The sequence below is a fragment of the Oncorhynchus keta genome, chromosome 29 (genome assembly GCF_023373465.1).
Source record: "Oncorhynchus keta strain PuntledgeMale-10-30-2019 chromosome 29, Oket_V2, whole genome shotgun sequence".
Taxonomy (NCBI): domain Eukaryota; kingdom Metazoa; phylum Chordata; class Actinopteri; order Salmoniformes; family Salmonidae; genus Oncorhynchus; species Oncorhynchus keta.
The window spans coordinates 36,725,012-36,741,074 of record NC_068449.1 but is presented as its reverse complement, the minus strand read 5'-3'; the positions used below and the strand labels follow the sequence as shown (position 1 = coordinate 36,741,074).

The 16,063-nt window shown below is 41.1% G+C and overlaps 2 protein-coding genes and 1 non-coding gene across 4 annotated transcripts in view; 1 reads left to right on the top strand and 2 right to left on the bottom strand.

The window, feature by feature from the left end:
* Positions 1–4,000, top strand: part of LOC118361833 (otoferlin-like) — a 38,173-nt gene extending 34,173 nt beyond the window's left edge. The window contains exons 35-42 of the mRNA XM_052486511.1: positions 326–486; positions 736–878; positions 1,513–1,601; positions 1,744–1,842; positions 1,948–2,189; positions 2,473–2,651; positions 2,970–3,070; positions 3,607–4,000. Of these exons, the coding sequence (XP_052342471.1) occupies positions 326–486; positions 736–878; positions 1,513–1,601; positions 1,744–1,842; positions 1,948–2,189; positions 2,473–2,651; positions 2,970–3,070; positions 3,607–3,787 (1,195 nt within the window). The 3' untranslated portion in view covers positions 3,788–4,000. The remainder of the gene's footprint in view (positions 1–325; positions 487–735; positions 879–1,512; positions 1,602–1,743; positions 1,843–1,947; positions 2,190–2,472; positions 2,652–2,969; positions 3,071–3,606) is intronic.
* Positions 4,001–5,915: 1,915 nt separating this feature from the next.
* trnaa-agc (transfer RNA alanine (anticodon AGC)) lies at positions 5,916–5,988 on the bottom strand. Its single transcript has one exon. It is a non-coding gene; the product is annotated as a tRNA-Ala (tRNA).
* A 2,026-nt stretch (positions 5,989–8,014) lies between these two features.
* On the bottom strand, positions 8,015–15,536 carry LOC118362858 (microtubule-associated protein RP/EB family member 3-like). Of its 2 annotated transcripts, none has more exons than XM_035743534.2 (7): positions 15,373–15,536; positions 13,595–13,724; positions 13,104–13,249; positions 11,295–11,496; positions 10,029–10,171; positions 8,622–8,774; positions 8,015–8,371 (listed from the first exon to the last, which is right to left on the bottom strand). In XM_035743534.2, the coding sequence occupies exons 2-7, from the start codon at positions 13,713–13,715 to the stop codon at positions 8,303–8,305; spliced, it is 834 nt and encodes a 277-aa protein (XP_035599427.1). In that variant the 5' UTR covers positions 13,716–13,724; positions 15,373–15,536; the 3' UTR covers positions 8,015–8,302. The 2 variants fall into 2 exon arrangements, with proteins under 2 accessions (XP_035599427.1, XP_035599429.1); XM_035743536.2 differs by having other exon boundaries at positions 11,340–11,496.
* Between the last annotated feature and the right edge of the window lie 527 nt (positions 15,537–16,063).

Here is a 16,063-nt window from a genome sequence, read left to right as displayed (position 1 = left end):
GGCCTAGCTCTCCGTAGCCTGACGCCATTCACAGTACATGTGGTCAATATATCCCAACAGCACAGGTTGCTATGTCAATTCATTTAGCAATATTCTTAATACTTACAACTTCAGTCTGCAGCAACGAGCAACGTCAACTGAATAGGATCATACTTTCCCCTATTTAGATAATAGTGTTGATTATACCTAGGGATCCCTTGATAAAGAGATTCCTTTCTTAATGGGACTCACCTGGATAAATAAAGGATCAATGAATACCATGTGTTATCCTATAAGAACTGTGAGGGATTTGTGTGTCAGCCATCATTGTCATTCATTCCTGTAGCCATGGCTACAACGTGTGGCGGGACCCCCTGAAGCCGACCCAAATCCTGGCCAAGCTGTGTAAGGAGGGTAAGCTGGACGGGCCACACTACGGCCCTGGAGGACGGGTCAAGGTGGCCAACCGGGTCTTCATGGGCCCAACTGAGATCGAAGATGAAAATGGTACTGTATAGAGCACAACAGAATAACAGTACCTGAAATGCTTCTTTCAACCTTCTATGTTGGTTACTGTACCCTGAAATACCCCCAGCCTGGTATTTTACTCTGCCTGAAATAACTCCTCATGTACAACTGATCATATAGGTCTATGATGTTATGAGCTTTCCCAAGTACCCCTTGTGTGTAGGTCAGGTAGTACTAGACTAGTCTGTGCTGTAACTCTGTCTGAGTTGGTCTGATGATGTTCTTTAGGTCTGAAGAAGCAGACGAATGAGCACCTGGCCCTGACAGTGCTAAAGCACTGGGAGGACATCCCCAGGGTGGGCTGTAAACTGATTCCAGAACATGTGGAGACCAGGCCACTCCTCAATCCTGACAAGCCTGGGATCGAACAGGTAGGACAAGTGTTAAGGTTGTGCTTAACACTGGCGAAGGTTGTAAAGCTAAACTAAAGTAGAGTAAAGTTCACAATCTGATGGGGAAATATGATTATACTCTTCGGTAAAGTATTTATTTTTAAGGCAATCTCAGAATAAATGGGATAAATAGAGAGGTTCAAAACCCTTGTGAGACATCAGAGTAAAATAGAAGGATGTATTGCAAAAGGAAATAGTCAAATGGTCATATACTGGGAAAGATGGGTTAGTCTGTGGACATCTGAGGGGTGGAATTAAGATTAGAAGGATTGGTTAATTTGACGATGCACATGGAGTCTAGTACAAATAGGTGGAGGCTATATGTATGTGCAGTGAATTTTAACATTTTCCAACCAGGGGAGGGGGGTGGTAAAACCTAAAAATAAAAATAAAAGGGATCGGAAATTATGCAACTAATGTTATTTTATAAACTAGTCTGTATGCTAGTTTCAAAGCAAAATATATATATATATATAAAATTAACAAAAGTTCACATCTTTTTCAGGTGAAGGTTATGTAGGTTTTGGGGGAAGGGGGCTGCAGGGTTGTGTGCCATGACAGTGGTTCAATTGTATCACATCCCAAGTTTGTCTTTGTGTTTCTCTATGTGTAGGGGAGGATTGAGATGTGGGTGGACATGTTCCCCAAGGATATGCCTGCACCTGGACCTGCCATTGATATTTCACCCAGGAGACCAAAGAAGTATGTTCTAGTACAATGCAATGTGCTTTTAAATAACATTTAGTGAGACCATTTGCAAAGTAAATTCCCCATGTTATATGATCAGATATATCACATTACAGACATATCCCTTCAATCATTTGTTTTGTCTGGTCATCGGCAGGTTTGAACTGAGGGTGATCATCTGGAACACAGACGAGGTCATTCTGGAGGATGATGACATCTTCACTGGAGAAAAGTCCAGTGATATCTTCGTGCGAGGGTTAAGAATGTTTCCTTTGAAATATATGTTGTTGTTTTTTCAACTTCAGGGTGTATCTTGTACTCGATATTTGAACCGTGTCTTCTTCTTCATTTCATTCAACAGCTGGCTGAAAGGTCAGCAGGAGGACAAGCAGGACACAGACGTCCACTACCACTCCCTGACAGGGGAGGGTCTCTTCAACTGGCGCTTCATCTACCCCTTTGACTACTTGCAGGCCGAGGAGAAGATCGTCATCTCTAAGAAGGAGTCCATGTTCGCCTGGGACGAGACTGAGTATAAGATCCCTGCTCGTCTCAACTTACAAGTCTGGGATGCTGACCACTTCTCTGCAGATGATTTTTTAGGTGGAGTGATTTGATTTCCCTTCGGTTTAAACCTTCACCATAAGGATCTTCTAGGCTGTAGATGTTGCTCTTTCTGTGACTATAACGTTTCAGACTAGGGCTGCGGGGAATTGAATTTCCCTTGATGTAATATTGAACTTTTTAAAATGTGTCTTCAAATTCTGGGACATGGAAAATACTGTCGTGGCAGTCATAACACAACAATCGACACAATCAACAACAACAGCTGAGAGCCCTTCATGCATATCAAGTAAATATGTATGATATTTATGCCCTTTCCCAGGTGCCATTGAGCTAGACCTGAACCGTTTCCCTCGTGGAGCGAAGACAGCCAAGCAGTGTTCCATCAACATGGTGCTGAATGAAAAGGATATTCCCATGGTGTCCATCTTCAAACAGATGAGGATCAAGGGCTGGTGGCCCTTCCTGGCCAGAGATGAGAACGACGAGTTTGAACTCACGGTATGACTCAGATGGGTTGGGTTAAATGCGGAAAGACACATTGGTTGAAAGCATTCAGTTGAACAACTGACTAGGTTGTTCCCCTTTCCCCTTTTCTTATATAATGTGGACTTGATTAAACACATTCAAGTATGCACTTGTCAAAATGGTGTCTTTGATTCAACAAGACGTAGCAATTGGGTTACACCCTGAAGAAGTGGAGTTAAATATTGAACAGATTAGTCAAGAGACAAAGACTTACTTTACATACTGTAACGAACCTTTGCATACTGTATGAACCCCAGTGTTTCGGTAGTGATGTTGCTTGTGTCTTTGTAGGGGAAAGTGGAAGCCGAGCTGCAGCTGATGACTGCAGAGGAGGCTGAGAAGAACCCAGTGGGGGAAGGACGCAATGAACCTGAGCCCCTGGAGAAACCCAAGTAAGAGCACCGTTCCCCCGTTACCACGACCGCTCTTTAGGTTGCTTACACACTGAGATAACAAATACGGTGGAGCCAACTCAATCTATTTCAACGGGGAAGGGGCATTGGAGTGGGGAAGGGGCATTGGAGTGGGGAAGGGGCATTGGAGTGGGGAAGGGGCAGCTGCGTGATTTTTTTGCATCGTGAGGTTGCCCTTAAACAACGATCTGCCATGCGGTCGGAACGCGCCCTCGTCGGAACGCACCGGAACGTAACGGTGCATTTGATTAAAATACTTACAAATTACGGACTAGAAGAAAGGTTCTTTTATGAAATTGCTTGGACCAAGTACCGGATTTGACCACGAATCATCCTACTTTGCAAGGTAAGTTACTAAAATAACCTTTATTTTTTCCATAATTTGTATGGATTGTTTTCTGTTCACAGGAAACCGGCACTATATTTTATAGTCATATTTGCTAATCCTCTGTTTGCATGTGTGATGGCCTTAAGGCATTAGTGTGGTCTAACCAACCCTATTTTCTCTCCTCCAGCCGTCCAGACACAGCCTTCCTATGGTTCCTCATGCCTTTCAAAGCCATCAAAAACCTCATCTGCAACCAGTACTTCTGGCTCACGGTCAAGTTAGTGGTGGCCCTGCTGCTGGTGCTCGTCCTGGGCCTCTTCATCTACAGCATGCCTGGATACATGGCCAAGAAACTAATGGGTGTCTGAGGAGTGGAAATTATTCAACGGGATAGTTCAAGGATTGAACATGTATTTAGATATTTGTTGCCTTACCTTGAAAGAAGTTGACAAGGTGGGACTGCAATACCCACTTTGGCTTTGTTTAACTTGCCACTGCAAAACAAGGTGAACTATACCTTTAAGAGAAGACGACTCAACAACTTCTCAACTCAGTGTTATATTCCAGGACTTGTTTTCCCTAACAAGGTCTCCTCTTCTTGTGGAGTCACATGTTTTTGCCATGTGACAAGACAATCACACACACACACACACACACACCATGTATCGGAAATGAAAGTAACACAACCACGTCCAAGTAGAAATATAATATAAGAAATCAGATTGATGATGTATTATATATTACACGTCCCTTTCAAGGACCAGTTCAACGACATAAAGTAGAAAGCATTTTTAATATTGTGGTGTTGCGGAACACTTCAATGTACAAAATCAACTGTTCGGTTTGCAAATCAGATTTTGTCCTCGCTTGAAGTCACGTTGTATTAGCCTTCGTTTGGCATGGAATGACTGTTCTTCGGCTGTTTACATGAATGTGTATTTGAATGTCTTTGTTCAACAGCGTGCAGCAAGTAGTACATTATGTATGCTCTGTTGTTTGTGAATAAACTGGCAAGGACAATAACTGATCCTGTTTTCTTTGTCACTCCATACGTTTGAATCCAATACATCAGAATCCAATACAATCTCAAGTGTTTTCAAATATATCTTAGTAAGAAATTATGCATCAATATTATGTATCAACATTTCAACTAAAAATGTCTTATATTTAGTCAGGATCTTCATTAGATTATTATAAGACACTAAGGTGTCATACATGCTTATGTCAGGTCTTACAATGCGTTATAACCCACTGTACCACAAACTATTCTACTGTCATGAACTTTACTGCAGTCCAGCGGTAACCAAGCAACCGTATTTTCTCTCCTCCAGCCGTCCAGACACAGCCTTCCTATGGTTCCTCATGCCTTTCAAAGCCATCAAAAACCTCATCTGCAACCAGTACTTCTGGCTCACGGTCAAGTTAGTGGTGGCCCTGCTGCTGGTGCTCGTCCTGGGCCTCTTCATCTACAGCATGCCTGGATACATGGCCAAGAAACTAATGGGTGTCTGAGAGAGAGGGTTGTGTCCTTTGCCCAAAATCATAGCCAGACGTATGTATAGCCTACCATGTATAGCCTACCATGTTTTAAATGCCATGCCTACTTTGTCTTCAGTGGAGTACATTTTTTGGTGTACCTTGATAAGCAAACATTGTACAATGCAGCTCATTGAGACTCCACTTGATGTCTGAGAGGGTGTTCTTGTCTGTAAAGGTCTACGATATCAATAGGCAGTTAGGTTTCAGCCCTACACACCAGACCCGGGTTCAAATACTATTTAAAATAATTTCAAAATTCTTTGCTTGTCTTCAAGGACCAATAAAATAGTCAAACTCTAAATCCCACCCATCTGTTGCTCTGGGTATTATTTGATAGATTTTATATAGTATTTTAACCCAAATCTGCTACACATAGACCTATGTATGTATAACCTACTATGATTTCAGTGGAGGGCATTATTTGGTGTGCCTTGATAGGCAAACACGGCACTGTGCAGTCCCTTATGGCTACTGGAAAAATGCTTGACTTCCTTCACTAGTCCTATGCTCTGCAGCCAATTTGTGTGTGTTGATGTGTATTTAGGCCTACTTCCAAACGTTATAAAGTTGTCATGATACTGTATTTTAGTTGTAACACAGTTTTAATTTACTGGCCACGGAATATTACACTCTAGCTGCCATGAGCATGTCCAATTCACTTCCAATGATCTTAGCTTTATTTTATTGCAAACGTAATTATTTGAATTGACAATACTGTATTGAATTAAGAAGTTGATTAAATCTATTAAATATGTAGTCTATTTACTGATATTTTTTTTGTCTGTAGGCCTAACCCACCACACCACCAAAAGAAAGGACCTATTGATAAAAACGCTTCGTAGGTTTACAATCTCTCAGTTCTAAAGGTTGATTTACATATTTTATGTTATTTACATTCAGAGAATAAATTAATAATAAGCGCACTTACATTGAGTTCTTTCGAAAACATTAAAAGTTTGGAGGATGCGGGCATCGATCCCGCTACCTCTCGCATGCTAAGCGAGCGCTCTACCATTTGAGCTAATCCCCCGGATGGGTGCACTATCGCCTGTACAATATAAGACGTTGCTGCTGTTGTATTATACTTCAAGCATTGCCTGTATTGGTAGTACGGTGGTTCGACATTCATATCCGAAATTGTAGATCCATGTTCTTTCTACATGGATGTTTCTGACTGATCTACAAAATAAATATAACAATACAATTCATTTTACCACTGCAACACATTGCGTGGTACAATACTGCCCTCTACAGTCGTTGAATGGAAATGCATTGTCTTTTCTGGGCCCTATCATTGATAGTCGGGCCCATAGTGCAGTGGTTCCCAACTAGGGGTACTAAGGACTGCTGGGGGTACTTTGCCATAGGCCTACTAGTCAAATGCAAATGAGGGGGTACTTCAGGGGTACTCCGGGCAGAGCAAAATCCAGTTGGTGGTACAGTAACCAAAAAAGGTTGGGATTCACTGCCATAGGGGGCCAAGTGGGGCCCCGCCCTTCTAAGGTTTTCTGTGCACACAATCTTGTAGCTAAACAGAAATAAATAATAATATTAGAACAGCTTATTTCACAATCGTTTATTTAGTTACTAAAACTCAAAGAGATGAGAGTTATGCAAACAATGGTATGCAGTCAACGCGCGAGAGAGAATGCAGGTCAAATTCTATTGCAGATAGCTGTTTGCATTGTAAAGGCAGTAGTACAGGGGAAATGACTTATATTCCTTATGATGCTCATGACGACCAGCATCATTTTGAACTGGTCATAGACCCCTAACTAACTTTGTGTGTCCCAAATGGCACCCTATTCCCTTATATGGCGCATTACTTTTGACCAGTAGTGCACGGCATACACAAAATAGGGTGCCATTTGGGACGTAACTCTGACTTCGCTGTTCACTAAACTCAACCTGCAATTCCTAAGCTGAGCAATATATGATAGCAAACCAAAAGTACAAACATGGCAAAATTAGCAGCAGAAACGTGATATGATCAAATCAAAGTAAATCATTTTTTTCGGGCTCTTTTAAAGCTGAAATCCGCATATGGGAAAACAGCACCACAGTTCTCCCCCAGCACGTTCGTTATTGTTTTAATTATGAAAGGGAGGAGAGGAGCATCTAGCATCGTGGAGGGAAAAAAAACAGTGTTCGTTGTTTGAAGTAACTTCTTTTTGGCATTTTTGTATATATCGCAAACAGACGTGTCCGTTTCACCATTACGGATTCCAGCTTCAAATAACACATTTTTACAGTTAAATGTAAAAAAATATTTTACTGCCATAATGTCAGCCTACATAGTACCTCAGGTATTGTTAACACCAAATGAAGTTCAAACTCATTATACATAATAAATACCATGGCATTTAACCAGACACTTCTGACTGAAGACAAAAATCTACACATAAAATAGTTGACAAATATATTGCCCATTATTCACTGTCAATTTATAACAGCCTCATGCTCAGATACAGCTAATCAATAATGAGTACAGTCAAAGAGCATTGATCATATCCTGATCATGTTTGACCTGTTTTCCCTTGATGTTACCACATGCCATCAACTAAAAGAAAAAGCTTCTTAAGCTGTTTCACTGCCATCAGCACAAATGACAGCATTGTTTAATATTCATACATTTTGCATCAATTGTTCTACTATTTGTTAAATCAAATCAGTAAATAAGAAAATATTGACAAATGAAATACAAAGTGTTGTCATAGACCATTTTGTTAAGAGTCTAAGTATGACTCTTGTGGTAACGGGTAACCTGTCATACAGTAACATGCACAAGGTGCTTTCTATACTCTGGAACAAACCCCAAAAGCACGAGTCAAACCAAAAAACAAACTAACAAATGCATTCTGACAACTACCTTATTTCAAAACCATTCCTTTAAATTAAATAAAAAATCATATTTACAACTCTGAATGAATTGTGTAGGCCTAACATCCCCATTAATATCACATTGGTTTTGTTCATTTCTCTGTGTTATACTATGTGCCATGCTGGAACGACTAGGATATGTTCTGTTATTGTTGCCTCTACTGTGTCATTGGGGAGAGTAGCTTAGGACACTAAGAAGTAGAGGTGTATGTACAGTAGATAGCACGGGGGAAGGGGGAGACAAACATATATAAATATGAAGAGAGAGGAAGAGAGGAAAAGAGAGAGAGAACAGGGACAGGATAGAGGTATTTATAGTGTGCAAAAAGAGGGACAAAGGAGAGAGAGAGAGAGAGAAACAGAGAGAGGGACAAAGGAGAGAGGCAGAAAGAGGGTGAATATGGATGGACATAAGAGTTTTAGACGAGGAAGAGGGGGGGATATGGACAGAATGTATAACAGGCTCAGTATTCATCCTGGTCCAAGTGGGCCTGTTCATCAATCTCGTCATCATCTGGAGCAGCAAAGCCGTCCTGAAACACAAAACACAGATATCATCAGATTTACAGTGTATATTGATGATAACCCACAACCCCTAATATTTGATACATGAGAGGGGATAGATCCAATTAAGGATAGCACAGGGCTACACGTAGATTATTGTAGCATCTCTAGTTAAAAAAATAAGCCTATTCTGTATTCCTTTTCAGTGTTGTGACCAATGATGTAGAGGTATATGAACACAACGAATTATACTGTATATGTCTGGGTTGTGACAGGTACCTCTGTGGCGTAGAGAATGTCCATTATCCTGGAGAGGTGAGGGTTGGTGTCACTCTCATGTTCTTGACAGATCAGCTCAATGTCTCTCAGCTTACTGAAGTAGAAATCTCTTTCCTTCTCTAGTCCGTCCACTGTCAACTTCAGCTCCATCAACTACACAGACAAGAAAAGGTTGTGTCAAACACATGGGGAATAAAAAGGTTGATGTACAAGTGCCTTCCGAAAGTGTTCAGACCCCTTGACTTTTTAAAAATGTTGTTACGTAAAAGCCTTAGTGTAAAATGTATTAAATTGTTTTTTCCCCCTCATCAATCTACACACAATACCTTATAATGATAAAGAAAACTGATAAAAAAAAACTGAAATATCAGATTTACATAAGTATTCAGACCCTTTACTCAGTACTTTGTTGAAGCACATTTGGTAGCGATTACAGCCTCAAGTCTTCCTGGATATGAGCCTACAAGCTTGGCACACCTGTATTTGGGGAGTTTCTCCAGTTCTTCTCTGCAGATCCTCTCAAGCTCTGTCAGGTTGGATGGGGAGTATCGCTGCACAGCTATTTTCAGGTCTCTCCAGAGATGTTCGATTGGGTTCACCTCCCTGACCAAAGTCCTCCCCCGATTGGTCAGTTTGGCCGGGCGGCCAGCTCTAGGAAGAGACTTAAGTGGTTCCAAACTTCTTCCACTGTGTCCTTGCGGACCTTCAATGCTGCAGAAATGTTTTGGTGCCCTTCCTCAAATCTGTGCCTCGACACAATCCTGTCTCGGAGCTCTACGGTCAATACTTTTGACCTCATGGCTTGGTTTTTGCTCTGACATGCATAAGGTATTTCTGTTTTTTATTTTTAATAAATTTGTAAAAAATTCTAAAAACATGTTTTTTCTTTGTCGTTATGGGCTATTGTGTGTAGATTGATGAGGAGAAAAAACAAACAATTGAATACATTTTAGAATAAGGCTGTTACGTAACAAAATGTGAAAAAAAGTTGAGGGGTCTGAATACTTTCCAAATACACCGTCGTACTCACTGAGTACTACAAACTTATGTTAGTTACATGCTTACTATACTTGACCTAAACTTACATTTTGTTTCCTAATATGCATGAAATATACCTTTTTATCCTCTTCTTTTTTTGGATAAGTCACAACTGAGTCAAAAACAAACTCTAGTGTGAACTTACACTCACACTTCACATTACAAAGATCAGAGCATGGATGTCGCCTACAGCCAAGTCTCAGGGCTAAGCATGACTCTACTTGCAGTAAATAAAACCTGATAACGGAGGTGAAACTAACACAGGATACCGTCATTCGTGTTGAATACTGTAAATACCACATTAGTATGGCCCAAGAGTTTACTTCTCCAATGTAGAGTAAGGCCTCCTTACCCTCCCTGGGACTCTACCTGTTGATTCAGCTCCATGAGTTCCCCGTCGCTGCCCCCGTTCCGCGCCAGAGCCGGGGTCTTCCTCACATGCACGGTGGTGTTCAGCACCCTCTGGGGCGCGGGCATTATCTTGGGCACTGTGGGCGACATCCTCTGGGGGCCTGGAATGATCAGATGGTGTTAGGGCTCTATTCGATTTGTAAAGCTGAAGCGTTACCGATTGTGCGGTAGAAATGTAAAGGTCATTTCCGATTGAGCCGACATCTGGAGCATATGCAGTTTACCATGAATGCAGTCTCCGCTAACGCAGAAGCATTGCCTTTAAATTTCAACCAGGCTGTAACGCTGAACTTCCGTGGTACTGACTGAGTACTGAGTACTGAGTACTGATTGGAGTCCTTAGTGTTGCAGTGCAGGTTTACTGTTAGAACATTTAGGCCTGGATTCAATCCAATGCGCGTTATTGAGCAGCGCACTATAACAGACTCTTAAAGGTAATTTACAGTGAACGCGATCTACGCAAACTCCGGGGGAAAAGGCCTTTAAAGGGCACATTGAGGGCTCTCTAGTGCACTGCTCTGTAATGCGCCTTGGATTGAAACCCAGCCATACTCACAGTAAATGTCAACAAAATACTATTCAACCAATATTTGTAAACTAAAAGTAGTAGAAATAGTAGTAAATACTAGCAAACATAGTAAACAAATGCTCGTTGTTTGTCACCCCATGCGATCAAAGCCATGGATACTACTACTATAGTGTTTCAACGAGAACCCATGTTGTAAGCATAGCAAAATGTTGCGCCGGTAGTGTAACACACACTAGCTATATTACTGATTTCAGGAACCGATGCTGATTTATTTTCAACCTTAATACCAAAAGACGATGCACAAAAAAAGCTGTTTTTACACATTGCATGTCTAAGATCAAGGCTTAAAACATCTCTGTTAGTACAAAGGGTCCCAAAGTGGTGCCCCAAATGATCAATTCGCTCAATATAGAATAACTGGAACAATTTTATTTAGAAATGGGAAAATAATGTATTTGTGTTCAAAGGGTACTGTGAAGATCACAAGAATACATACACTGACTCCCAGCGCTACCTTTCCTTGACTGTTTCTAAAACGCTAGCCTGTGAAATGACCATCACAGAGATATCATCCAATGGAACATGCACAAACAGACCAGTTGCTTGCAGAGCGCTGTGCGTGTTTTGAGCCATCCAAAGCTCAATCAGCGAGCCAATCCCATTCAGAAGAGATATAACCATTGTTTTGGGGTTACCTGGAGGACCATGAGTTCTCTTTGGTCTGTGGGAAAAGTGATCACCTGGATTGGGGGCGGGAGCCATGTCTTGCCCCTGTCTGGCTTGTAGAGGGTCGTACTCCTTCCCATCATAGTTGGCGTCGAAGAACTTCTTGAACCACTGCACGAACTCAAAGTTGTCCTGGAACTTTCCTTTTACGAGCTTCTCGACGGGAATTATCTGTCGGAATGAGAATAAACATTTGAAAGCTTTTTGAGAGATGAAAATCCAGAGGCTGGCGGAAGTCACAAAGGAATGAATCAAGGGAAAATGGGTACGATACACCACTGTTTCAGACATGAATTATTTTTGTTATGATGATACATGCCTTCATAAAGTATTCATACCCCTTGACTTATTCCACATTTGGTTGTGTTACAGCCTGACTTCAAAATGGATTAAGGGCTCTATTGAGTCTGCATCGGGGATGTTCAGCTTTACAGCGTAACTGAAATTTAAAGGCAATGTTCCCACTTTAGCGGAGACTGTATTCACGGTAAAATCGGAAATGACCTTTACAGTTCTATTGTGGAAACTGTAACACTTCAGCTTTACAGGTTGACTAGAGCCCTAAATAGATGCATTTTTCACCCATCTACACACAATACCCCATGTTCCACTCAGGAACATTGAATGTTGTCTTGGTAAGCAACTCCAGTGTAAATGTGGCCTTGTGTTTAAAGGTTATTGTCCTGCTGAAAGGTGCATTTGTCTCCCAGTGTCTGTTGGAACGCAGACTGAGACAAGTTTTCCTCTAGGATTTTGCCTGTGATTAGTTCTATTCTGTTTATTTTTATCCTAAAAAACACTTCCTAGTCCTTGCCAATGACAAGCATACCCATAACCTGATGCAGCCACCACTTGCTTGGAAATACGAGTGGAACTCAGTGATGTGTTGTGTTGGATATGCCCCAAACATAACTTGCCCCGAAAATAGCTTTGTATTCAGAATATAAAGTTAATTTCTTTGCTACATTTTTTGCAGTTTCACTTTAGTACTTTATTGCAAACAGGATGCATGTTTTGGAATAATTGTATTCTGTACAGACTTCCTTATTTTATTGTGAAGTAACTGCAATGTTATTGATCCATCCTGAGTTTTCTCCTATCACAGCATTTAAACCCGGTTTTAAAGTCACCATTGGCCTCATGGTGAAACGCCTGAGCAGTTTTCTTCCTCTCTGGCAACTGAGTTAAGAAGGACGCCTTTATCTTTGTAGTAACTGGGTGTATAGATACACCTTCCAAAGGGTAATTAATATCTTTACCATGCTCAAAGGGATATATATATATTTTTACCCATCTACTGATATGTGCCCTTCTTTGCAAGGCATTGGAAAACCTCCCTGGACTTTATGGTTCCATTTGTGTTTGAAATTCATAGCTTGACTGAGAGACTTTACAGATAATTGAATGTGTGGAGTACAGAGATGAGGTAGTCACTGGAAAATCATGTTAAACACTATTATTACAGACAGAAAGTAAGTCCATGCAACTTATTATGTGACTTGTTAAGCAAATGTTTACTCCTGAACTTATTTAGGTTTGCCATAACAAAGGGGCTGAAGACTTATTCACTCAAGACATTTCATTTGTAAAAATGTCTAAAAACATAATTCTACTTTGACATTACGGGGTATTCTGTGTAGGCCAGTGACACAAAATCAAAATGTTATCCATTTTAAATTCAGGCTGTAACACAACAAAATGTGGAAAAAGTCAAGGGGTGTGAATACGTTCTGATTTGTAATGTTTTATAGATGATGACAAATAGACAATAGTCTGACTTTGTCGACTCCCATCCTCTTGAAGGCAGCCTGGAGAACTTTGAAGTTGTGTATGAACTCATGTTCCAACTTGGCCTGGAACTTAACCTTCTTTAGCAGGACACAGCCTGGGAACAGCATGTCCATGAACTGACAGTACGCTGCACCTAGAAGGTAAACAAAAGGAGAAAAAGTGCATACTGGTATAAGACAACACAACACAATTCAAATCTCATCTCCACTCATTATTTTGAATGGGTTTGGTGAGGACTTGAGGTCCATCCCAGTAGGTAAAACTGGTTGAAAGGATGGCATGATTATAACCAAATTATAACCAGTGTAATGATGTCATTTCAACCAGATTTTCCCAAAGGGATAGGGAAAGAACCCATTAATTTACATTATTTTGGAGATGATAGAGCAACTCGTATGTTCTCTAGGTGGAGATAAGGAACCGAAAATAGAGAACTTTGGAGGCACAACGCAATCACAAGTCAGGAATGGAGACCTACCCGAGCAGAGCTGTTCTATCTTGGTGTAGGTGAGGTGTAGGGAATCGTTGAGCCAGGCCAGCATATCATGTCTGCTCAGGGTGTCACAGGACACAGACGTGGCGTGCACATTCACTGCCATCTTCTATACCTAAGGAAAGAAAATACATGACAAGAATTAGACATTCACTGCCACACCTTTATACATGAAGAAAAAGACATCCCAATTTGACATTCACTGCCAAACAAAAAAACATTGCAAAGATGTTAAACTGGGCTGCCTTTAAGAAAACTCCATAGCATACCATAGCAGTGCTGCAAAACATAAAAGGACTTTTGTGGTTAAAAATAGAAGGAATTCAGGAATCTATTGTAAAGAATTCAAGGAATTCATACTGTTAGACAAGAGACCATGAGGGTTCCTCACAGGTTCACAAAACATCAGCAATGAGGGTTTTGTTCCAAAATTTGCTCTGACATGGTCTACACTACAGCCTTGACTACAGGTATGTATTTGTTTCACTACAAAACAGGAATGTAAATAGAAACTAATGTATGCCTAATGTTGAAGTGAACACTACACCGTCTGGGCTGGTTTGATGTTTGCAGGAGTGATTTATTTTTAACATTTAATCTTCTGTTGTCACAATAATCCTCTCAGTTAAGACAGAATTTCCTAGTACTTGATTTCCTAGCAGCACAGACAGACAGCAACATCTTAAATGCATAAACAACAATCGCTCTTATTACCACGGAGAAATCACTAGCACTGACGACACTGATAATAACCAATCAGATTTTTTTTCTCTCTCGTGGCTATCACCTGACCCAGGATCTGTGGATACGTGCAGAGGAAGTGGTCATGTATTTGACATATGTATGATCTGATCAAAATAAACAACATAGACTAGTATCATCACCTTTTCGGAAATGAAAAACAAAAGGCATTAGCCAACGTAACGAGTTGCATGTAGAAAGGTTAGACTTACACTGTACATATTTGTATGACGTTTACATGATGGGAGTATAATGTATTCATATTAATGAAAGATCAGTCTGTGCCGGCAGAGGAGAATGGCCTAGCTCTTTTCCCATTCCTGCCCTTGCTCTCAGAAACATTATAAATGATTGCATAGCGATATGCAATACTTGCACCTCCGAGGAGCGTGCATTGAATAGCACTAGACTGCCTATCTGTCAAAATCCCAGGTGGCCGCACAATTAGGTAGGCTAATTGTAGCCTATTACGGACTGTAGGCCTACCCCACCTCCGTTAACTGTTTTATAGAGGGGCTGTATGTAAAAGGTTTATTAACCTGGGTTTATAACACAATCATGACTATTCTACTGTAATAAAAGCCCAATTACAAGCAACCATAAACACCACAGACACTACCGTGGGAGGAGTCAATTTTATTCTCGTCTCTAAATCCTATTCTATTCTAGGCCTTTACAGAACGGTGCGCAATCTCACTCTATATAAGGTTCACAAAATATATTAATTTATTCGGTATTTATACGCAGTAAATTGATCATTTATAGCATGCTCAGAGAATAATACATTTGCCCTATTTGTATTAGGTGTAAAGAAACAAAACCCTGCAATGTTACAGTTGCTATCCAAGGAGCCGGGCCCCCTCTGCAGGCCTCTCGGAGTAGAGGGCTGTCACTGTAAACGAAATATCCTCACTGAATGGATAAGAGGCACCATATTATGCCATAAAAATGCAAAAGGCACGCATAAAATGTCTAATTTGCTAAGGCAAATGCAGTGTTTGGGTAAAACATGCATTACTCACTGTATTCCGAGCTATCTTTCTCTGTTGTTATTTCGCTGGCAGTATTCCTATGCTCCAATCCTCCGCTGAAGCTGTTGCCAGAACTCCTGCGCCGTGCACTGGTTAGTAACGGCCCGCCCCCACTACTTCATCAGTGCTATCTGGGATATTTGGGACGTCCCTACCGTAAACCTCACTAACCCCATGGGTGAAGGTAAGGCGGTACGGTCCGGTACGGCGTCGCGCCAAAATAAATAGTGAGCCTATCACAATAATAAAAACATAATGTCAAGAAAACTGTAGGCTGTTACACCATTATTTATCATTACTGTGTGTCAGAGGGCGAAAGGATTTGAAAACGTGTGGTACGGCTGCAACCTGGTCTCAACGCATTTCGTATTATGCTGTACGTAGGCTAGGGGTTGGGTTACATTTAAGTTTATGAGTTAGGTTAAAGGGCTTTAAGGTTAGGGTTAGGGGAAAGGTTTGCTAAAAGGTTTAGGGTTAAGGTTAGGGGAAGAGTTAGCTAACAATCTTAAAATTAGGATTAGGGGAAGGGTTCGCTAACATCCCAGCTAGCGTAACCAGTGTGAAATGGCTAGCTAGTTTGCAGGGTGCTCGCTACTAGAGCGATAGGTAACAATACTTTGTGGGTGTCAGTTGTTGATGTATACAGAGGGTCCCTGGTTCGAGCCCAGGTAGGGGCGAGGAG